This window comes from Prunus mume, linkage group LG4 (genome assembly GCF_029339155.1).
Source record: "Prunus mume cultivar Tortuosa linkage group LG4, ASM2933915v1, whole genome shotgun sequence".
Lineage (NCBI taxonomy): Eukaryota > Viridiplantae > Streptophyta > Magnoliopsida > Rosales > Rosaceae > Prunus > Prunus mume.
The window spans coordinates 17,609,300-17,627,863 of record NC_142701.1 but is presented as its reverse complement, the minus strand read 5'-3'; the positions used below and the strand labels follow the sequence as shown (position 1 = coordinate 17,627,863).

Here is an 18,564-nt window from a genome sequence, read left to right as displayed (position 1 = left end):
TTTTCAAGGTATTCTACTTCCATGAAATCAACAAAAAGGAGTTTGGAGGGGTTTGTGGGAAAGGGCAGGCCATAGAAGAAACTAGCTCTACCACTCCCTATTGTACGAGAGTGAAAAACTTTATTGCCACTTACATTCCAATGCCAATTATTACAACATTAATTTAACCTCACCTCATCGATCACAACACAAGCTCACAAAATTTTGAGCAGCACAAGGAAGAGTTCTACATCTCTATAACGGCGTGAACATTCTAAGAAAAACCACGTAAGACCTAGCTCTTACGAAGATTTTAAAAAGTAAGATAATGGAAAAAATATGTATGGAGATTAAATCCTTCTTGAAAGACCTAAGAATACAGCAGCTGATGCGATCTGTACCTTGAGATCAGCTAAATCTACATCATGACCGCCTTCAACCAAACCCCACCTGTCCACCTGCAAAAATAAGAGAAGGCTTTTAAAACTTTGCAAGAGCTTGTTAAGCGAGTGATCCATAATCCATTATCTCCAGACAAAATTTTGTTGTCGAAGGAGAGTATGTATTTGAATATTTGTTTGCATGTAGTTCAGTATATCAATAAGAACCTGTAAATCTTCTTCAAGCCTAATCAACTCAATTGCTTCTTCAGTCTGTAACTTCCCCCAATGAATTCCAATAGCAATTATCAGAGAGTGTGCTGATGATGCAATGGCATCAATTGCTGCTAATTCACAGTCATCTGTTTGCTTTAGCACGGTTTCTATAGCCTTTGTAAGACCATCCTCCTGCTTCCCACCAAAAAAGCTGGAGTACACAACAGGCTTGAAGCCAAATTCTGACTTCACCCAATCAAGTAAAGGATCAATTTTCTCCACTTGCCGTTCTACAAAAAATTTGAGGCACTATGAATTAGCAATAAATATATGTTGTTGAAATTCATATTAATTTAAAGGAAAAAACACCAATTTTGGAGCTTGGAACTGTAAAGGAATAGGCAAAGCAATGCCACAAAAGGTTCCTTGGGCTTTACATAATGCCAACCATCAAAGCCTTCCTTACTGACAATTCAATATCGTATATAAGACTCAGAGAGCAAGAATGAACGAACTACACTTCTACTTGCTTTGTGTGCAGGAATGTAGAAGAAATGATACTTATTGTGCAGAATGATACGTCAGTATTCCTCAAATAGAATAAATAAAAGGCACACACATGATGACGCTTGTGAAATAACTCAAAACTGAAATAATCAGACAAATGCAGAAACAACATACCATGGACAACGCTTGTGAGATCATTGTCGTCTGGTGCGCGACAGAAGACTAAATCTTGATTAAATTTCTGCATCAAATAATCTATAACTTTTGGCCGTGTGAGAGGAACTCTTTCCAGTGCAGTACAAGCCAGTCTCATGAGAGGCATCGTGAAGGGCCTAATCCCATCTGTTTGCTAAAAATAATTAAAGTTCATAAGACAACCACCAAACATCTTAACACAAGTCAAGAAAAACACACAACCTCGAAGTTTTTTCTTTTTTACTAGCATTAGTTCGAGTAGCTTGCACAAAAAAGCTTAATGTAAACTAGAGAACAGAGCTCCAGGAATAAAGGGCAGAAGTTAAATTTTGAAAGGAACCCACTTGTGTAACTTTCAACTTTCAAAAAACCAATTTGAACTGAGCTATTACTAATGCAAAATATCCAAATTAGATAGGAATATAGAAACACAATCAAGGGGAAGAAAAAAAATCAATTTGGAGAAACCCATTTGAGCTAAGTTAGTACAAACTTGAAGGCCCAATTCAAGTAAACAATTTCCAAGCTTGGGTGAAACTTATTTGAGCTAATAAGCTTCTAAAAGTTGAAAATAGGGCATAAAGGCAGCACACCTGGTATTCCCACTCAGCAGCAATGGCCTTAGCTAGAGCTAAAGTAGGAAGCTTGAGGGGCCTTTTGGAAGGCGTTTTGAGTGTCCGATAATCAAGCATTACAGTCCATCCATTCCCATCATCAGCCTTCCTTGTCGTCACTTGGTTGTAAAACCTCTTTCCCACAATTGACCCCGTCATGAACGACATTGGCATCGTCACCGACGACGACGCCGTTTCATGCTTGGAACTCGAACTCGACGGCTTAATGTGTATGCTGTCATCTTGATTGTTTCTATTGTTCTTGTTTTCTTGGCCATCGGACGAGAAGCTAAAGGACGACGATGGACCGTCGGATTGGGGCTGCTCGACGGCGGCGATGGAGCTGAAGTGGCGAGATCGAGAAGAGAGCGCTGTGATTAGTTTGGAGTTTCCGATTGATTTTAAGGTTCTGTTGATCAGTAAATTGGCCATTGAATAAATCGATTGGAATTAGAGTTCTCCAATTTCAATTGGAGCTGGGTGGAAATGGCTTCGTAATGTGAGTTTTCAGTAGGGTTTTGCTGTTGCGGGCAAAGGAGGAAGATGCACTGGACTACATGAGATTCTTGGCTTAAAGTTACTTAATTTAAGATCAGACTGGGCCTTGGGCCATCTCAGATGGTGAAACTGGTCTGGGACAGACAAGTCATTGGCGCCCAATTGGGTGCTCGGGGAAATTCTTTTTCTCATTTTGGTTTTGTAAACGACAAAAAAAGTTGACACCGAGATTATGTGTTCGAATTTCGTCTCTTCCAATATCGTTCGTGTCAAAAAGAAAAAAGGACCAAAAGGGTTGCTAATTATTAATTGTAAATGTTGTATCATATCATGGAATCAAAAAGTTGTGGCATTGGTTATAACTCAAAGCGAAGGAAAAAAAATAAATTGAACTTCACATATATTTAGTAATAATATACACATGTGGTGAATCTTAGCTGCACACAGCCTCAACTGAGAACTTCTTTGCACTTCCGGGACAAGGATCTCCTCCAAAATATGCTGGAGCAACAGGTATTGTGCAAAATTGTTTTCCAATGCATATCCTTCTAGGAAAATCATACGATTTGTGGGCATGGCAACTCCCTTCCTTGAAGCTTCCACATGTCCCTTGCGGCCACCCATAGCTAGCAAATTTAATATCAGAAATGATCTGCCCAGGTTGACACCTTAAGTGGGCTTTTGCTTTGATGAGTTTGGCAGAAGCTAGCTTCTGAGAGCTTTGCAGTGTTGGCTGCCCTTCAAATATATCAGCACAAACACTTGATGTCGCTCTTTGCGCCAAAGCAATCTTTGTTGGCTCACCACCCCATTCTTCAAAGGCAACCAACAGATTCCCACTCGGATTCAACCATCCCCTTGGAACATGGTACCTGAGAATAATACATAAGCTCATTAGCTCTGCAATGATTTTTGTATTTGACAAAGTATAGAAGTATAAAAATGAAGAAGATGAAGATGAACTTTTGCTCACCATCTCTGAGAGGGCTCTCCGCATTTGGTTAGGCATTTGTTTTCATTGTAAGTTCCGGCATAATAACAATCGTGACAAGCACCATGTGCTGTATATGCAGGCCAATGGCGTCCAATGCTCCGTCCATTTATCCATATTTGACCTTTTCCCATGCTTACCATATCTAAAGCTAATGGATCATTACCTGATGGCGAATCAAAAGTAGCCTGAAAATATCACAGCATAAATGAACATCTTTGTCTTGGATGAAAGAAGAACGATGGACATACATACAACAATAGGATTATAAATGCTAGCTAGTGAAAGTATACTAACCTTGTACCATGTAAGGGGTGGTTTTTTAGCCAGATATGGTTTCTGTACCCATTCCACAGAAGGACTCCCATTGACAGTATGGAGGTTTAATGCTTCACCTTTCAGACCAACCTTGTAGGTCCATTTCCGTTGTGACAAGTCCCATGTCCCCGAATTCAGACCTTGCAATGTGACCGGGCCTAGAACTCCAACATTCCATGTCTCAAAATGAAGACCAATATTCTGATTTTTGTCAAACCACAAGAAGAAAAGAAGCGAACTTGTCAATTTCCATCTCCAAAGCTTTCAAAAAAAAAAAAAAAAAGGATCATGTTACCATTAGAGGATGAGGGAACTTACCGGCAGACCCAACGAAATGCTTAGCAAAGCAAGTTTGTTGATGCCAGATTTCAGCTTCACGTTGTCACTAAATCTTAGTCTACGCTTCTCCAAACTCCCATAAGCTGTTCCTGATAGCTGACCGTTGATGAAAACATGCAGGGCATGACCTGCTGAACCGATGGTGAGAAGAGGTGACTGTCCACTCTCTAGAAATCCTTCATCAGGGCTTATTGTGATACTGGTAGCAGAAATTTAAGTTACTAAGTTAGAAAGAAAAGAAAAAACAATACAGAAAGTATATATACAAAAAATGATTGGTTTAATATATACTTACTCTGTCATGTACCACAAGTAGTCTGTAGAATCCCAAGTCAGATTTATTTGGTCCCTCAATCCGTCCAATGTAAATGTATCAGGATCGTCAGAAGAGGCGGTTTCTTCGGTGAACGATTGCCAAGAAAGTGCATTATTTACTGGTGTCATCTTCATTTGGGAGCTTTGGGCACCAAGCTGTAAATAGAACACAATCCTAAGTGAATATCCAAGTAGAAATGTATGATGGAGAAAAAGACAAGGAATAAATTAAATGAAAAATATCCAGCATAGGCAACAGTCTTCTCCTCACCCTTGCAGTGTTGTAAACTGCAGTTTTGCAGTCAGGGAGAATGCTGATGGACCAAGGTGGCAGGTCATATTGCCCATCTCCAAACCTCACTTCCACAGAGTAATTTGTGTCATAATTTGCAAGGAATGCAGCACACTGATAACTTGATTTGAATACATGAGCCTACAAGGATTAAATCATAACAGTGACAATCATTATAAAAATCCAAAGAATAATAAATTAGGTTTATGATTTAGTTATGAAGTTCTAGCTTACCTCTTGGTGTCTTCCAAGTGATATGACTGAAGGATCAGCAGAAACTAAAGCCGACTCAGATAACTTGATGGCTCTATGCAGATCTCTCAAATGTCCCCACTTTGGTTCCCTAGGCAGGCCTGGCATAGCAAAGGCAAAACCCATTAGATGTGTTCAAATGTGTAAAGTAAGGAGTATGAGGAAAACTTTATAAAAACCTAGTGTTAGCTAATCCTATTTGCATACCAAATTCATCCAAAGGGGAGTCATAGTCATAGCTGGTGGCAATGAAGGGGCCTCCAGCTGTTCGGCCAAAATTCGTTCCTCCGTGGTACTGAAACACAAAATAGGAGAAGAAGAGGCAACAGAAATTTGAAAATATGCTCTAGCTGATTAAAACCTCAGTCAGATACAATCAACTTTGATATACAAGAAGAAAAAGAAGAGGAACTAACCATATAATAGTTCACAAAAGAACCGCCATTTTGTATAAACATTGCAACTGAAAATGCCAAGTCTTCTGCAGGTCTAGTAGGAACTGCCCCACCAAATTCTGTATACCTGTAAATTATAAGCGACGAGGCAGCAGCCTTAGCAAAGGATTTGAAAGACAATACAAGAAAGTAACTATACAATACACTTTTGGCTTGTAAAGGCAACAACAGTGTGACTTACCAGCCAGTCCAGACTTCTGTCCACATTTTGGGTTTATATTTCTTGGTTGGAGTGAAATTTTGGCAGTAGAAACCGTTGCAGGTATCAATCTGTCACATAATAAATCATAAGGTCTCAGAAATAAAGATTGAAAAGTATTGAAGCTTTCTTTTTGTCACAATTATTATCAAACAAGAAGAAGACATGCACATCATGTTTAAGGAAAACATGCAGTAGAAAAAGAAGAAAAGATAGAAAGATAAAAGGGAGAGTAGCTTACTATTGGATCAGGGGCATCCTCTTGCTTGCACATAATCCATGGAACTCCAATATTAAGATTCACAGCCATCTGAGCAGCCCAATTGGTATATGCTTTCCCAGGAGCACCAATTTCCCACTCTACTGGTCCATATTCGTTTTCTATCTGTCAAATTTTAAATTAAAGAAAAAGTAATATTAGCATTGACTGATCAATTTTACTCTGCAAAACAAACAGAAGCAAGAAAACTAAAAAAGCACAGCCCAAATTTTTTAGAGAATTAAGACTTGAACTAATTGTCACACCTGGGACAGAATTATGGGACCTCCCTGAGATTGAAACAGGCTTTCTGCCTTCATCATACCAACAATCTTCTCTGTGAATGTTTGCATTGCCGCCTTCATAAAAATCAATTACAATGAAAGTGATGAATTAGAAAACTTAATAATGTAAAATTGGTGTGTTATAGGTAACAGAAAATTCCTAGTGACCAACCTTGAAAGGCTCATTGTCTGTTCTAAAAGCAATTCCGGGAACAAACTTCAGCCAAACAGGGAATCCCCTGTATCAGAAACAGAGCAAAAACAGAGTAATGGGTAAGGCCATATTTACATAAGAACAAAAGCAAAACGAAAGTTTTCTTAAATTCAGTCTTTGCAAAACCTATACAACATTTGTTTTCAAATATTATTACCCGAAGTTCCATTCAGCACAGACATAAGGGCCAATCCGGAGGTTAACATATAGGCCTGCTTGGTGTACCAGCTTGATGAACTTAACCAAATCATATCTGTCCTCAAAGTAATACTGAAAATTTCAAAGACAAATTAAACTGTCAATGAGTATATTTTTATCTGCATGAGAAAAAAAAACAAGAAGGAAAATTGAATTTTATTTGCATTACTTGTCCTGGAGAAGGTTCATGCCCGTTCCAAAACACATAGGTCTGTATAACATCCAGGCCTCCTTCTTTGGCCTTCTGTATTAAATCTGGCCACATCTGTAACCACACACAATATAAAAAAAATTGAGCTAAGAAAACTCGTAGAAAAAGAAAAAGAAAACTATGAACCACATTGGCATTATTAGTAAGTACCTCAGGTGTGCTTCTGGGATAGTGAATGGAACCCGAAATAAGAATCCTTTTTCGGCCGTTAATTATTATGGATCTGTGGTCATAGCTCACAGAGGCTGTGCATGCAGAAGCCAGCCATGAAAACAAGAACAACAGCAGCAGCATGTTGGCTCTCAACATGCTCCACATTGTTTGAGTTTCAAGATCTCTGTGTTCTCAAACGTGCAAAGCAATGTGCTTATGTTTGTTTTCTTCTTTGATAGCTCCTTAGACGAGGGTTTAAAACTAGGAGTGATAATATAGTAGTATAGTTACAATTCTAAGCTAGGTTTATATAGCCAGCACATCCTAATTCGGCTAGGAAAAAAAACCACAACTCCTAAATTACCAAAAGAAATCAAATATTTAATCCCTATTCAGAAAAGGAAAAGCAAATTGCACCAAATCGGGAAACTTTCCAAATAAATTTAAATGCAATGGTGTTTTGAGGCCGGAAACTTTCCTGAAATTAAATTCAAACTAACTTAGAGCACTTCCACCCATCACCTTTTGCCATGGTGGCAAAAGGAGTCTTAGGCTCCAAAAACAACTTCCACCCATCACCTTTTGCCATGACAAAAAGTGGGCCCATGAATTTGGGTATGTCCAAAGACAAGACTTGCATGGGCTGCTATCTGGGCAAAGTGACGTCATGCTAATGTCAACGACCAATTTAAATACCAAAAAAACTGAAAAAAAAAATACCAAAAAATTCAGAATTTTTTTCTTTCTATAAATACCTAGCCATGTTCCTCACTTCAGATACCAAAATTCATACAAATTCCTCTCCCCAAATCTCATGTGAATAGTGGTTACCCTTGGGTTGCTATAGCAATGAATGGGAATGCATCAAAAAAATTACTATAACAGTAACTATTCACGTGAATAGTGTCTACCCTCACTTGCCCTTGCCTTTTACCATTGCACAATGGGTGGAAGAGTACTCTTAAGAGGATGTTTGGGGCGGGCTTATTGACATGACAATTGACCAAAGGTTGCCTTCCACTACAATATGCTATTGTTGACTATGCCATGTACATTATACAAGACATGCCAATTAGTCATAAGCTGATTTCAGGTCATACAACTACAATTTACAAGACATGCCAATTAATGATAAGCTGATTTAAGGCCAAATACAGAAACAGAACAAAGAAAAATAATGGTAGACAACGTCATCACGTGCGCCCAAATTGCCTACCTAATAAATGAAAAGTAGCCGAGTTACAGTTAAATTGAAGAGGGAACTAGCGCCACTCAACAACACGCAAAGAAAAGTCATGCAAACAGAGCACCCTCTCTGTCTCTCTGTTGCTTATAAGAAGAAGAAGAAGAAGAAGAAGAAGAAGAGGTAAAGTAATGGCGTCGTGGAATTCAATTCAGCTGGAAATCACATACAGAGTTTTGGGATGGATGGGTTTCGCATGTTGGTCCGTCGGTGGCTACCCACAAGTCATATTGAATTTCCGCAGGAAAAGGTACTCAATTTATTTCCTCATCAAATTTTCCTGAATTCAATTCCAAGACTCTTAATTTATTTGGTGGGATTGGAATATTTTTTATTGTAGCGTTGTGGGATTGAGCTTCGATTTCATGTTGTTGAGTTTGACAAAGCAGTCTTCCTATCTCATATACAACGCCTCTCTCTACTTCAGCTCCGCCGTTCAAAGGCAGTACTGGGAGAAATACGGCTATGGACAGGTTTCTTCTGTTCTCAGTTTTCCCTCCCTTCCCTACTTATTCACCAAAACCCAAAAGAAAAGTTGATTGTTTTGATGTGGATGTGATTGCAGATGATCCCTGTAGCAGTAAATGATGTTGCTTTCTCAGCTCACGCTGTTTTGTTGACAGCATTTGTTCTGTTCCAAATTGCAATCTATGAAGCTAGTGTCTCCTCATCTCATACCTCTGTTTTTCTCTGTTTTTCCAAGCTTATTATTATGATTTTGATTGAGTGTTTTATGTTGGCATCTGACATTTTTGTTCATTGATGGCATGGCTTTATGCAGCGAGGAACTCAGAAGGTGTCCAAGATTGCCATCGGAATTGTCGTTGCAGTGTGGTCAGGCGCTGCAGTTTGTGTTTTCGTAGCTTTGCCAACCCATTCTTGGCTTTGGCTGATTAATATTTTCAAGTAAGATCCTAATTACCACCATTTAATTCTTCATATTTTTCAACTGTCTGTTCCATTAAGATTAATTCGAGGGTTGATTAAGCAAGGCAATGCTTTAAGATGCATTTTCAAGGCGGCTCCTTTTCGTACAAGTTAGCTTATTTCTTACAAGGAGGACATAGATTTCTTACTACCCCTCTCTCATTTCCTCCCTGTTTATATATTCCCTTTTGCAGCTCAATTCAAGTTTGCATGACAGTCGTCAAATATACTCCCCAGGTTTGCATTGACTTGAATTCACCCTAAATTGTTCATCTTGTTTTGATTTTTTTTTTTTTAAGTCATGAAATGAAACACAGCATGCATTCATTGCCTGTATTATTATGTATAGGCATTCCTGAACTTCGTGCGGAAGAGCACAGATGGATTTAGCCTTGGCTCTTACTTGCTTGATTTTTCTGGAGGGGTCACAAATTATGCACAGATGACTGTGCTTGCTATAGATCAAGGTTCATCCTCCCTCCTCAACCTCAACCAAACAAAATGATTGACACAGTTTGATAACAAATATCCTTCATGTCATGCTTTAATTTGTTTTGATCATGTGTCCCTTCCAGATTCTTGGGTGAACTTTTATGGAAACATGGGGAAAGTACTGCTATCTTTGGTATGAATGATCTGATGATATCAACGATGTGAATTTATTTTATCCGTTATATTCATTATCTGATGGTTTATTGCAATTTCAGATATCTATATTCTTTGACCTTGTCTTCATGTGTCAACGCTTCCTGCTATATCCTTCAAAGAAAGCACCCATCCCTCCTCCTCCTCAAATCATCAGCAAGGACAAGGAGAGCTTGGAGCCACTTCTCCAGTCTTCATCAGATCACCCACTCAAACACACTGTCTGAAAATGTATACACAGGAGCTTCTCTTGCCCAAACATGTGCGACATTAACCATGTAGATGTAAACAAGGATTATATGTTTGGAGCTGAAAACTTAAATAAATTTTGATTTTTCCATACATATACTGTTGACGCTCAAAAATGGTTCGGCACTTTTGAGCCCAACTTAGTGATGAGGTGTGATGGATGATGGGTGAAGGTGAGGACCTTCACCAAGTGTGTGAGTATTTGAGCAAGCGATAAACATACAGAAGACAAGATATACGTGGTTCACCCTTAATGAATGGGCTACGTCCACGGAGAAGTATATTCTCATTATTATAATATTGTGTATTTATATTTGTACATGAGGTTGGACCCAAATGTAAAAATAAGAAAGGAGAAGGCCATGACTAAATATCAAGCTTAGCCCAAGGATCATTTTCTAAAGGGAGAGTGGTCTCCTTTTATAGGTGAGGGGGAGCCTTCACTTCTTGTAATATTCCAATGTGGGACTCTTTGCTTTGCCTAGAGTTGCTTCTAGTTGCTTGGTCAAATATGGTATAAACAGAAGTCTCTCAAGTTCTCAAGCAAGGAGGTACTTCTTGGTTGAGGACTTGCAATTTTCAGTGCATTGACCGAGCAAAACCTTAGTCTTCTTCCGAGTAGTGTAGTGTCGATGGTGCCGAATAATGATGGGGTGCCGAAGGCGTCGCTTTCGTCGGATGATGACAGGGTGCCGAAGGCATCGCTATGTCAAATGATGACGGGTGCCGAAGGCATCGCTCTCGTCGGATGATGGCGGTGCCGAAGGTGATGACGGGTGCCAAGGCATCGCTCGTCGGATGATGACAGGTGCGAAGGCAACTCTCTTTGTCCAACAATGACAGGGTGCCGAAGGCATCGCTATGTCAAATGATGACGGGTGCCGAAGGCATCGCTCTCGTCGGATGATGGCATGGTGCCGAAGGTGACGACGAGGTGCCGAAGGCATCGCTCTGGTCGATGATGATGAGGTGCCGAAGGCAACTCTCTTTGTCCAATAATGACAGGTGCGAAGGCATCGCTCTCGTCGGATGATGGCATGGTGCCGAAGGTGACGACGAGGTGCGAAGGCATCGCTCTCGTCGGATGATGACAGGGTGCCGAAGGCAACTCTCTTTGTCCAACAATGACAGGTGCCGAAGGCATCGCTATGTCAAATGGTGACGGGGTGCCGAAGGCATCGCTCTCGTCGGATGATGGCAGGGTGCGAAGGTGACGACGAGGTGCCGAAGGCATCGCTCTCGTCAGATGATGACAGGGTGCCGAAGGCAACTCTCTCGTCGGATCAAGATGCTTGTAGAACAAGCTTACCAATGGTTATTGCCGATGGCTAATAGTCTTGGATTTTTCTTTTGGCGTATATGCCGATGATCATATATGCCGAAGGCAATAATGTTATGTGATAATATGGGCCGATGATAGCGATGCAAATCATGATGATGTAGATGTGCCAATGGCCATGACGCGCATGTAATGATGCTTATGTGCCGAAAGGCAATTCGGTCATTCTGTTGAACAGCAGGGTACTGAAGGTACATTGTCACTAGATGCCGAATAGGCATATTAGTATCAACTGCCGAAAGACAAGGTAAATATTGAGTGGTGTCGAACGGCATGTTGCACTCCTTGGAGTTTTAAGAGAGGAAAACACGGACTTGTATCCATACTTCTTCTTTTGCCGCACGCTTTTTCCATTCTTCTCTTTTTTTTTGGAGGCATAATGCCAAGTGCCACAAGATTAGTGGGTTTGAGAATTTTGACTTGCTCTTTAATAACTTTGCAAGGCTTCAATTTTAGTATGTTGTCAATCGGCATTTGAGGGGAGGCTACCGTTCGGCAACTGGGAGAAATGCCGGAATAAGTGTGGCTTTGGTTGAGGGGCAGTAGCGTTGCCGTTGGTGCAGTAGGAGATGCCTTTCGGTAGCCTCGGAATATTTCCCAAATTGAAGGCTATAATTCGCAACTCTTGATCTGCCGTTTTGCATTTCCTGTAGTCCCCTTGGATCCTCACTACCATTCGGCAATTTATGCAGAACACAAGGACTAGACAATATATGCTGGGAATGGGCTGAAGATGTAGCAAGTACCGGAGTTTCCATTCGGCAAGAGACAAATGAGGTCTGTCTTTGAGGCTCTGTTGCAGAATAATAATTTTTTGCGGAATTTACCGATGGGTATTCCGTAATTTCAGGCCCTTGATCTACTTTGATATGGATCGGTAGTGTTGGTTTTTTTTATAGATGAAGAGAAACAGTCTGCTTGTGAGTTACCGATCAGCAAGCTTGGCTCTGCCATCTCAAGTCTTGGTCCGAGTGTGTTGTACGCCATGGGTCTTTGTTTTGAGATGCCAATTCAACGAACGGCATGCAACTTTTTTATTGTATTTCTCTTTGATAGCCACTGACTTGAAGGTGGGTGCGTAGAGAATTGTAGGAGATATTGGCATGAATAGTCCTTGCCATGTGTCGTAGTGCATGCGCTGGTGCATGTAAGGCCATCCGAAGTTGGGCAATATTCTGGACCACAAATGAGCTTGATAAGATCTTAATAAAATAACAATAAGATAAAAAAGATAAGGACTATTCCACTTATCTTTTTTTTTTTAGAAGAATGATCGTGATGTGCTCATATCGATATCCTTCTGATCGGTGACCGATAAAACCAGAGGGGTAGATGATAGCCATTTTGCTGTACAATACCTCCCATTTGCTGGTTTAGATTTTGGAGATGAATCCCATATGGTTCGGCATGTTGACTGTCGTTCAACAAGGTTTGGTTGGGACAGATTTGGGTCTGTGCCTTGCCATTCTGACAGACCATTCAATAGAGAGTTTACATCGGCATGGCGGTGCAACAGAGCTTCGTGGTTGCTTTGAGCACTGGTGGTACCAAACGGTAATGTCGTTCTGAACCCCTGGATGGCTTGAAAGATTGTGGTATTGAAGAGAGGGAGTGCCGAACGATAATATGATTTGCTAGCCCGGAACAGGGACGTTCATCCTCTGTGGGGCACCAATCGAATCTGCCGAGCACTGAATTGCCGATCTACTGGAGGTCTGGGAATATCGTTGGCTTAATTTTGTCTTACCGAACGGTAGGATGATTTGTCCGGTTAGGGAGGTGGTTCCCAGGTGAGTCATGCTCGGCATTGCCGTTCGGCAATTTGGAAGTTCTGAGGAGGAGACAACACCTTGTGGTGCCACGATTGAAGATTTCGGCATGGGCCATACCTCATTTGGCAGCTTCTCGATCAACATGGAGATGAATGGCCACAGCTTTTGGGTGGCTTGATCAATCTCCCGGATGGGTGTGCCATTCGGTATTTCGACCTTTCATGCAAGTTTCTGTTGAAAATCTTGAAAGTGCAGTGGGCAGTTGGCTTCATATATGAATTGAGGTGTTGCCGTTTGTTACCGTACGTGGGCTGCTCTTTGGCCGTGCAAGTAACGCAAGATGATGTTCTTTGTGGATTATAGAATCTTAGGCAATCTCCAAAGTCGAACTCTACATAGTGGCCGATTGGTGGGTGGCTTGAAAGATTTTGGTAGAGGAGAGGTTTTGATGTTGAAAGTCCCCGTTGTTGTCAACCTTACCGTTCAGCAGGTATGGGAACTGTCGCAATCTGTTGCCGCCCTACTGATCAGACGGGGGCACCCATGTTTTATGAAGACACCTTGGGTGTCATGAGAAATTCTAACATGTGGGTGTGGTTTGACAGATTGGTAAGAGTTATTGCCGATGGAAAGTTGCCGATGACACCTTGGGCATAGGTGTGTTGAAAGGTTGGGTGCCGAGAAAGGGGTAGCCCTTCATGGTGGCTTGACCCAACGTTGGCCCTGTGCCATTTTGCTATGGTAAAAACCGGTTCTGCACTTGGGACTGCCTGAGGTGCTATTAGCTTGCCATTTTGGCAATTTTGGGGTTGAATGGGAGGTCTTGACTAATCCATGTACCGAACGGTAAAGCCATGTAAATTGTTCCAGACCTTCCAATATGTCAAATAGGACAAAATAGCATTAAAATGAGAACAAATGGAGGCTACGCCACCGATTGAGCCGTTTGAATAATATATACATGCATTGGATTGCATGCTTTACAAATATATTAAAATATAAGATAAGAAGATGTGCTTTCTCTCTTGGAAAATAATGCATGTGGCTTTTCTTGACCCCAAGAATAATAAGTTCCTTCAATATTAAATAATTTGTAAACATAATGAATGTGCCACTTATCTGATGGAGGTTTCGGCAAGTGCAGTGTCTTCGGCATCCTGGTGCCTTGGTGACTCATGGTTGCCTTGGTCATGCAAAGCCATGCAAGCCATGCAAAATGAGAGCCAGTGTCTGATTGGCTTCTCCTTGAAATGTCATCTTCTGCTAATGTTGCTTTAGCCATTCATGGTTACTCCAACATTAGATTGTCGTTCGGCAAGTTAGGAGATGCTGATTGCAGGGGTGCCGAAGGCACTACCGAAGGTCACTTGTCGAAGGGCACCGAAAAATGAGAGAATGACGAAGCTTTTGTGTCGATTCCCACAGACGGCGCCAAACTGTTGACGCTCAAAAATGGTTCGGCACTTTTGAGCCCAACTTAGTGATGAGGTGTGATGGATGATGGGTGAAGGTGAGGACCTTCACCAAGTGTGTGAGTATTTGAGCAAGCGATAAACATACAGAAGACAAGATATACGTGGTTCACCCTTAATGAATGGGCTACGTCCACGGAGAAGTATATTCTCATTATTATAATATTGTGTATTTATATTTGTACATGGGGTTGGACCCAAATGTAAAAATAAGAAAGAAGAAGGCCATGACTAAATATTAAGCTTAGCCCAAGGATCCTTTTCTAAGGGGAGAGTGGTCTCCTTTTATAGGTGAGGGGGAGCCTTCACTTCTTGTAATATTCCAATGTGGGACTCTTTGCTTTGCCTAGAGTTGCTTCTAGTTGCTTGGTCAAATATGGTATAAACATATACAGTCAACTTAACGTCTCCCCCTCCCTCCAAAATGAGCGCTCATCCATCTTTTCTTTCCCTGTCAGAAAAAAAAAAAGAAAAATTTATCTTCCCATGTATCCATTGCAGATGGGGAGGGTGGTTCCATAAGAGTGATTCCTTTGCCATCCATGTGGATTTCATGGCTGATGCTCCTTGCGGACTTGGTTACCATACCAAGCAGCTTGGACAAGACAAATTTAGGAGGTGCAGTTTTGGTCCAAGTCTTGTTGGATGGTTAGAGCAAAAATTGCTCTTAGTAAAAAGGCAACAATCCTTAGAGCAAAAACTTTTACTCCTTTTTTTTTTTTTTTTTGGTTTTGAAATAGAGGACACATGTCACTTTATGGTTGAGCCATAATAGAAAGTAAGGAGTTTTGCCTTATGGGTAAGGAGGGAAGTATTTTCCTTAAATTTATTGTCATAACCTTTTAAATAAAGGGTTAAATTAAAAGTCATATCTCTTACATAAGAGGTATATAGAGTTCTATAAAATAGAAACTCTTGGCAAACCAGTGTATGTTCTATTGTCCCTCCTCATGTCTTCTAGTACTATGTTACCCTATTGTCCTTTCTTTCTCGCATCAATCTAATGGGCAATCCGATAAACACTACTTCGTCTGCCTTGATCGTGCTTAATGGATCAGACATTTTGAAATTATAGACGACCTTTATAACCTGCATGTAAGGAGGTTGTATCTTGAAGTTGTAGACGACTGTTATAACATGCACATAAGGAGGCATCTACAGCTTTAGGACAACGACTACGTGCCTCTCTTGACATCACATGCTAGATGTTCCTAACCCTTTCCCTATGTGTTTATTGTATTAATTATTGAGCATGACTGATGTGTTGTTGAGTTTTAATTTATTTAATTGATTCTATATGAATATTATAAGTATAATTATAGAATATTTCCAACAGAAGCAGCCAGTAAATTGAGCTAGGACATATGGGAAGTGAATATATATTTTTGGTTGTTGGTGTTGATAGGGGTAATAGAAAGAGATTGTGAGGTTTGAAGATATGGTATTTACAAAGGTTTGGAGAAAAAGAGCGGGGAAGAAGAAGAAGAAAAAAACAAAAACTATTACAAACGTTAAGTTGGGGGTTAGTCAAGTTAGGGCTTTTTTTTTCCTATTTTTAATTAGGAATAAATTGAGTTTTTATTTTAAAGACGATGTGTCCAGTTTAATTTAAATATCTTGAATTAAATTTTAACGAAGTGGTATATGAATGATGAAAGTCAAACCGATTATCACATAAGATCATAGCAAATGATCCAAATCTCTATTTGAGGCGGGCTCACTGTCCTGATCAACTTACCAAATAATTACAAAACATGCCAATTAATCATAAGCTAATTTCAGGCCAAATACAGAACAAAGAAAAATCATTATAGTCCACGTCATCACATGGGCCCACATTGCCCACCTGATACGGACGGGCGTCCGAGTTACAGTTAACTGAAGAGGGAAGCAAACAGACCACCTTCTCTGTCTCTCTGTTTCTATTTGTCCGTCACCGGCTGGCCGCTAGGGTTGTTTAGAAGAGCAGAAGAAGAAGAGAGAAAATAATGGCGTCGTGGAATTCACTTCAGCTGGAAATCACATACAGAGTTATGGGATGGATGGCTTTCACATGTTGGTCCGTCGGCTTCTACCCACAAGTAATATTAAATTTCCGCCGGAAAAGGTACTCATTTATTTCCTCACCGAATTTTCCTGAACTCAATTCAACTCCAAGACTTTTAATTGATTTACAGCGTTGTGGGTTTGAGCTTCGATTTCGTGGTGCTGAATTTGACAAAGCATTCTTCCTATCTCATTTACAACGCCACCCTCTACTTCAGCTCCGCCGTTCAAAAGCAGTACTGGGAGAAATACGGCTCCGGACAGGTTTCTTCTGTTCTCAGTTTTCCCTCCCTACTAATTCACCAAAACCCAAAAGAAAAAGTTGACTGTTTTGATGTGGATGTGATTGCAGATGATCCCTGTAGCAGTAAATGATGTTGCTTTCTCAGCTCATGCTGTTTTAATGACAGCAATTATTCTGTTCCAAATTGCAATTTACGACGTTAGTGTCTCCTCATCTCACTCATACCTCTGTTATTTTCCTCTGTTTTTCCAAGCTGATTATGATTTTGATTGTGTCTTATATGTTGGCATCTGACATTTTGGTTAATTGATGGCATGGCTTTACGCAGCGAGGAACTCAGAAGGTGTCCAAGATTGCCATCGGAATTGTCGTTGCCGTGTGGTTAGGCGCTGCAGTTTGTTTTTTGGTAGCTTTGCCAACCCATTCTTGGCTTTGGCTGATCAATATATTCAAGTAAGATTCTAATTGCCACCATTTAATTCTCCTCCATCTTTTTCAACTGTCTATTCCATTAAGATTAAGTCGAGGGTTGATTAAGCCAGACATTGACAATGCTTTAATTTAAGATGCATTTTCAAGGCGGCTCCTTGTCGATATTTATTATTCTGTGATAGCTGGGTCTCTGTAAAATTCCCTTTTGCAGCTCAATTCAAGTTTTCATGACAGTCGTGAAGTATACTCCCCAGGTTTGCATTGACTTGAATTCACCTTAAATTGATCATCTTGTTAGATTTTTTTTCTTTTCTTTTGTAAGTCATGAACTGAAACACAGCATGCATGCCATTGCCATTCATTATATAGGCATTCATGAACTTCATGCGGAAGAGCACAGATGGATTCAGCATTGGCTTTTACTTGCTTGATTTTTCTGGAGGGGTCACAAATTATGCACAAATGGCTGTGCTTTCTATAGATCAAGGTTCATCCTCTCTTCTCTTCCCCAACCTCAACCAAACAAAATGATTGTCACAGTTTGATAACAAATATCCTTCATGTCATGCTTTCCAGATTCTTGGGTGAACTTTTTTGGAAATATGGGGAAAGTACTGCTATCTTTGGTACGAATGATCTGATATCGACTGTTTGATTGAATTATTTTATGATCCGTTATAACTTGTATATAGATTCATTATGGTATTTGATGGGTTATTACTACTATTTCAGATATCTATATCCTTTGACATTCTCTTCATGTGTCAACGCTTCCTGCTGTATCCTTCCAAGAAAGCACCCATCCCTCCTCCTCCTCCTCCTCAAATCATCAGCAAGGAGAGCTTGGAGCCACTTCTCCAGTCTTCTTCATCAGCATCACCCACTCACACTGTCTGAAAATGTATAAACGACAGCTTCTCTCTCCTGCCCAAAACATGTAGATGGAAACAAGGATTATATGTTTGGAGGCGAAAACTTAAATAAATATGAAAAAAAACAAATTCCATCCTTTGATTTTGGCATACATACAGATACAGTCAACTTTAACAAATTACACAAAAGGTAAATTTTGTATTTTATTTTATGTATTGAAACGCGAAAGATAATTAAATCCCAATAAATCAAACCAGTAGAAAGTTAATCATAATTTGTTCATGAATAAATAATGATACGATGGTCAAAGAAATTTCTTTTCCCTTTACTTTCCCTCGTCATCCAATCCAATAATCTGGTTATAACATTTTAGCTAGCTTGGGAAATGACACAGACGATGATGGGGTCTAGGTAGGATGATGGCTTTGGCGCCTTATACATTAAAACAGGATC

At 40.3% G+C, this 18,564-nt stretch overlaps 4 protein-coding genes across 6 annotated transcripts; 2 read left to right on the top strand and 2 right to left on the bottom strand.

Moving 5' to 3' along the window:
• Window positions 1-72: 72 nt before the first annotated feature.
• Window positions 73-2,509, bottom strand: LOC103329739 (ATP12 protein-like protein). Its single transcript, XM_008232242.3, has 4 exons — window positions 1,871-2,509; window positions 1,257-1,431; window positions 588-865; window positions 73-437 (listed from the first exon to the last, which is right to left on the bottom strand). The coding sequence occupies exons 1-4, from the start codon at window positions 2,321-2,323 to the stop codon at window positions 330-332; spliced, it is 1,014 nt and encodes a 337-aa protein (XP_008230464.2). The 5' UTR covers window positions 2,324-2,509; the 3' UTR covers window positions 73-329.
• A 163-nt stretch (window positions 2,510-2,672) lies between these two features.
• Window positions 2,673-7,053, bottom strand: LOC103330146 (beta-galactosidase-like). The gene is made up of 16 exons (XM_089050238.1): window positions 6,867-7,053; window positions 6,675-6,770; window positions 6,465-6,577; window positions 6,266-6,332; window positions 6,076-6,168; window positions 5,792-5,935; window positions 5,533-5,621; window positions 5,313-5,418; window positions 5,104-5,191; window positions 4,879-4,997; window positions 4,624-4,785; window positions 4,333-4,508; window positions 4,017-4,236; window positions 3,678-3,899; window positions 3,363-3,568; window positions 2,673-3,261 (listed from the first exon to the last, which is right to left on the bottom strand). Exons 1-16 carry the CDS (start codon window positions 7,032-7,034, stop codon window positions 2,823-2,825), a joined length of 2,508 nt encoding a protein of 835 aa, XP_088906364.1. The 5' UTR covers window positions 7,035-7,053; the 3' UTR covers window positions 2,673-2,822.
• Window positions 7,054-8,133: 1,080 nt separating this feature from the next.
• On the top strand, window positions 8,134-10,026 carry LOC103329737 (cystinosin homolog). Its single transcript, XM_089050240.1, has 8 exons — window positions 8,134-8,362; window positions 8,453-8,585; window positions 8,678-8,767; window positions 8,894-9,018; window positions 9,234-9,276; window positions 9,389-9,506; window positions 9,615-9,664; window positions 9,747-10,026. The coding sequence occupies exons 1-8, from the start codon at window positions 8,244-8,246 to the stop codon at window positions 9,909-9,911; spliced, it is 843 nt and encodes a 280-aa protein (XP_088906366.1). The 5' UTR covers window positions 8,134-8,243; the 3' UTR covers window positions 9,912-10,026.
• A 6,361-nt stretch (window positions 10,027-16,387) lies between these two features.
• LOC103329738 (cystinosin homolog) lies at window positions 16,388-18,250 on the top strand. 3 transcript variants are annotated; one of them, XM_008232240.2, is made up of 8 exons: window positions 16,388-16,623; window positions 16,709-16,826; window positions 16,915-17,004; window positions 17,135-17,259; window positions 17,450-17,492; window positions 17,608-17,725; window positions 17,815-17,864; window positions 17,971-18,250. In XM_008232240.2, the coding sequence occupies exons 1-8, from the start codon at window positions 16,505-16,507 to the stop codon at window positions 18,133-18,135; spliced, it is 828 nt and encodes a 275-aa protein (XP_008230462.1). In that variant the 5' UTR covers window positions 16,388-16,504; the 3' UTR covers window positions 18,136-18,250. The 3 variants fall into 3 exon arrangements, with proteins under 3 accessions (XP_008230462.1, XP_008230463.1, XP_008230460.1); XM_008232241.2 differs by having other exon boundaries at window positions 16,389-16,623; window positions 16,781-16,826; XM_008232238.2 differs by having other exon boundaries at window positions 16,390-16,623; window positions 16,694-16,826.
• Window positions 18,251-18,564: the final 314 nt, after the last annotated feature.

Coding starts and splice junctions, on each gene's coding strand:
- LOC103329737 (XM_089050240.1), top strand. CDS start 8,244: ATGGCGTCGTGGAATTCAATTCAGCTGGAAATCACATACAGAGTTTTG. Junction 9,019..9,233: donor TGGCTGATTAATATTTTCAA/GTAAGATCCTAA, acceptor TCCCTTTTGCAG/CTCAATTCAAGTTTGCATGA. Junction 9,665..9,746: donor GGAAAGTACTGCTATCTTTG/GTATGAATGATC, acceptor TTGCAATTTCAG/ATATCTATATTCTTTGACCT.
- LOC103330146 (XM_089050238.1), bottom strand. CDS start 7,034: ATGTGGAGCATGTTGAGAGCCAACATGCTGCTGCTGTTGTTCTTGTTT. Junction 4,509..4,623: donor CAGTTTACAACACTGCAAGG/GTGAGGAGAAGA, acceptor TTCTATTTACAG/CTTGGTGCCCAAAGCTCCCA. Junction 4,237..4,332: donor TACTTGTGGTACATGACAGA/GTAAGTATATAT, acceptor TTCTGCTACCAG/TATCACAATAAGCCCTGATG.
- LOC103329738 (XM_008232238.2), top strand. CDS start 16,505: ATGGCGTCGTGGAATTCACTTCAGCTGGAAATCACATACAGAGTTATG. Junction 16,624..16,693: donor TTAAATTTCCGCCGGAAAAG/GTACTCATTTAT, acceptor ATTGATTTACAG/CGTTGTGGGTTTGAGCTTCG. Junction 17,865..17,970: donor GGAAAGTACTGCTATCTTTG/GTACGAATGATC, acceptor CTACTATTTCAG/ATATCTATATCCTTTGACAT.
- LOC103329739 (XM_008232242.3), bottom strand. CDS start 2,323: ATGGCCAATTTACTGATCAACAGAACCTTAAAATCAATCGGAAACTCC. Junction 866..1,256: donor TCTCACAAGCGTTGTCCATG/GTATGTTGTTTC, acceptor AATTTTTTGTAG/AACGGCAAGTGGAGAAAATT. Junction 438..587: donor GGCTTGAAGAAGATTTACAG/GTTCTTATTGAT, acceptor TTATTTTTGCAG/GTGGACAGGTGGGGTTTGGT.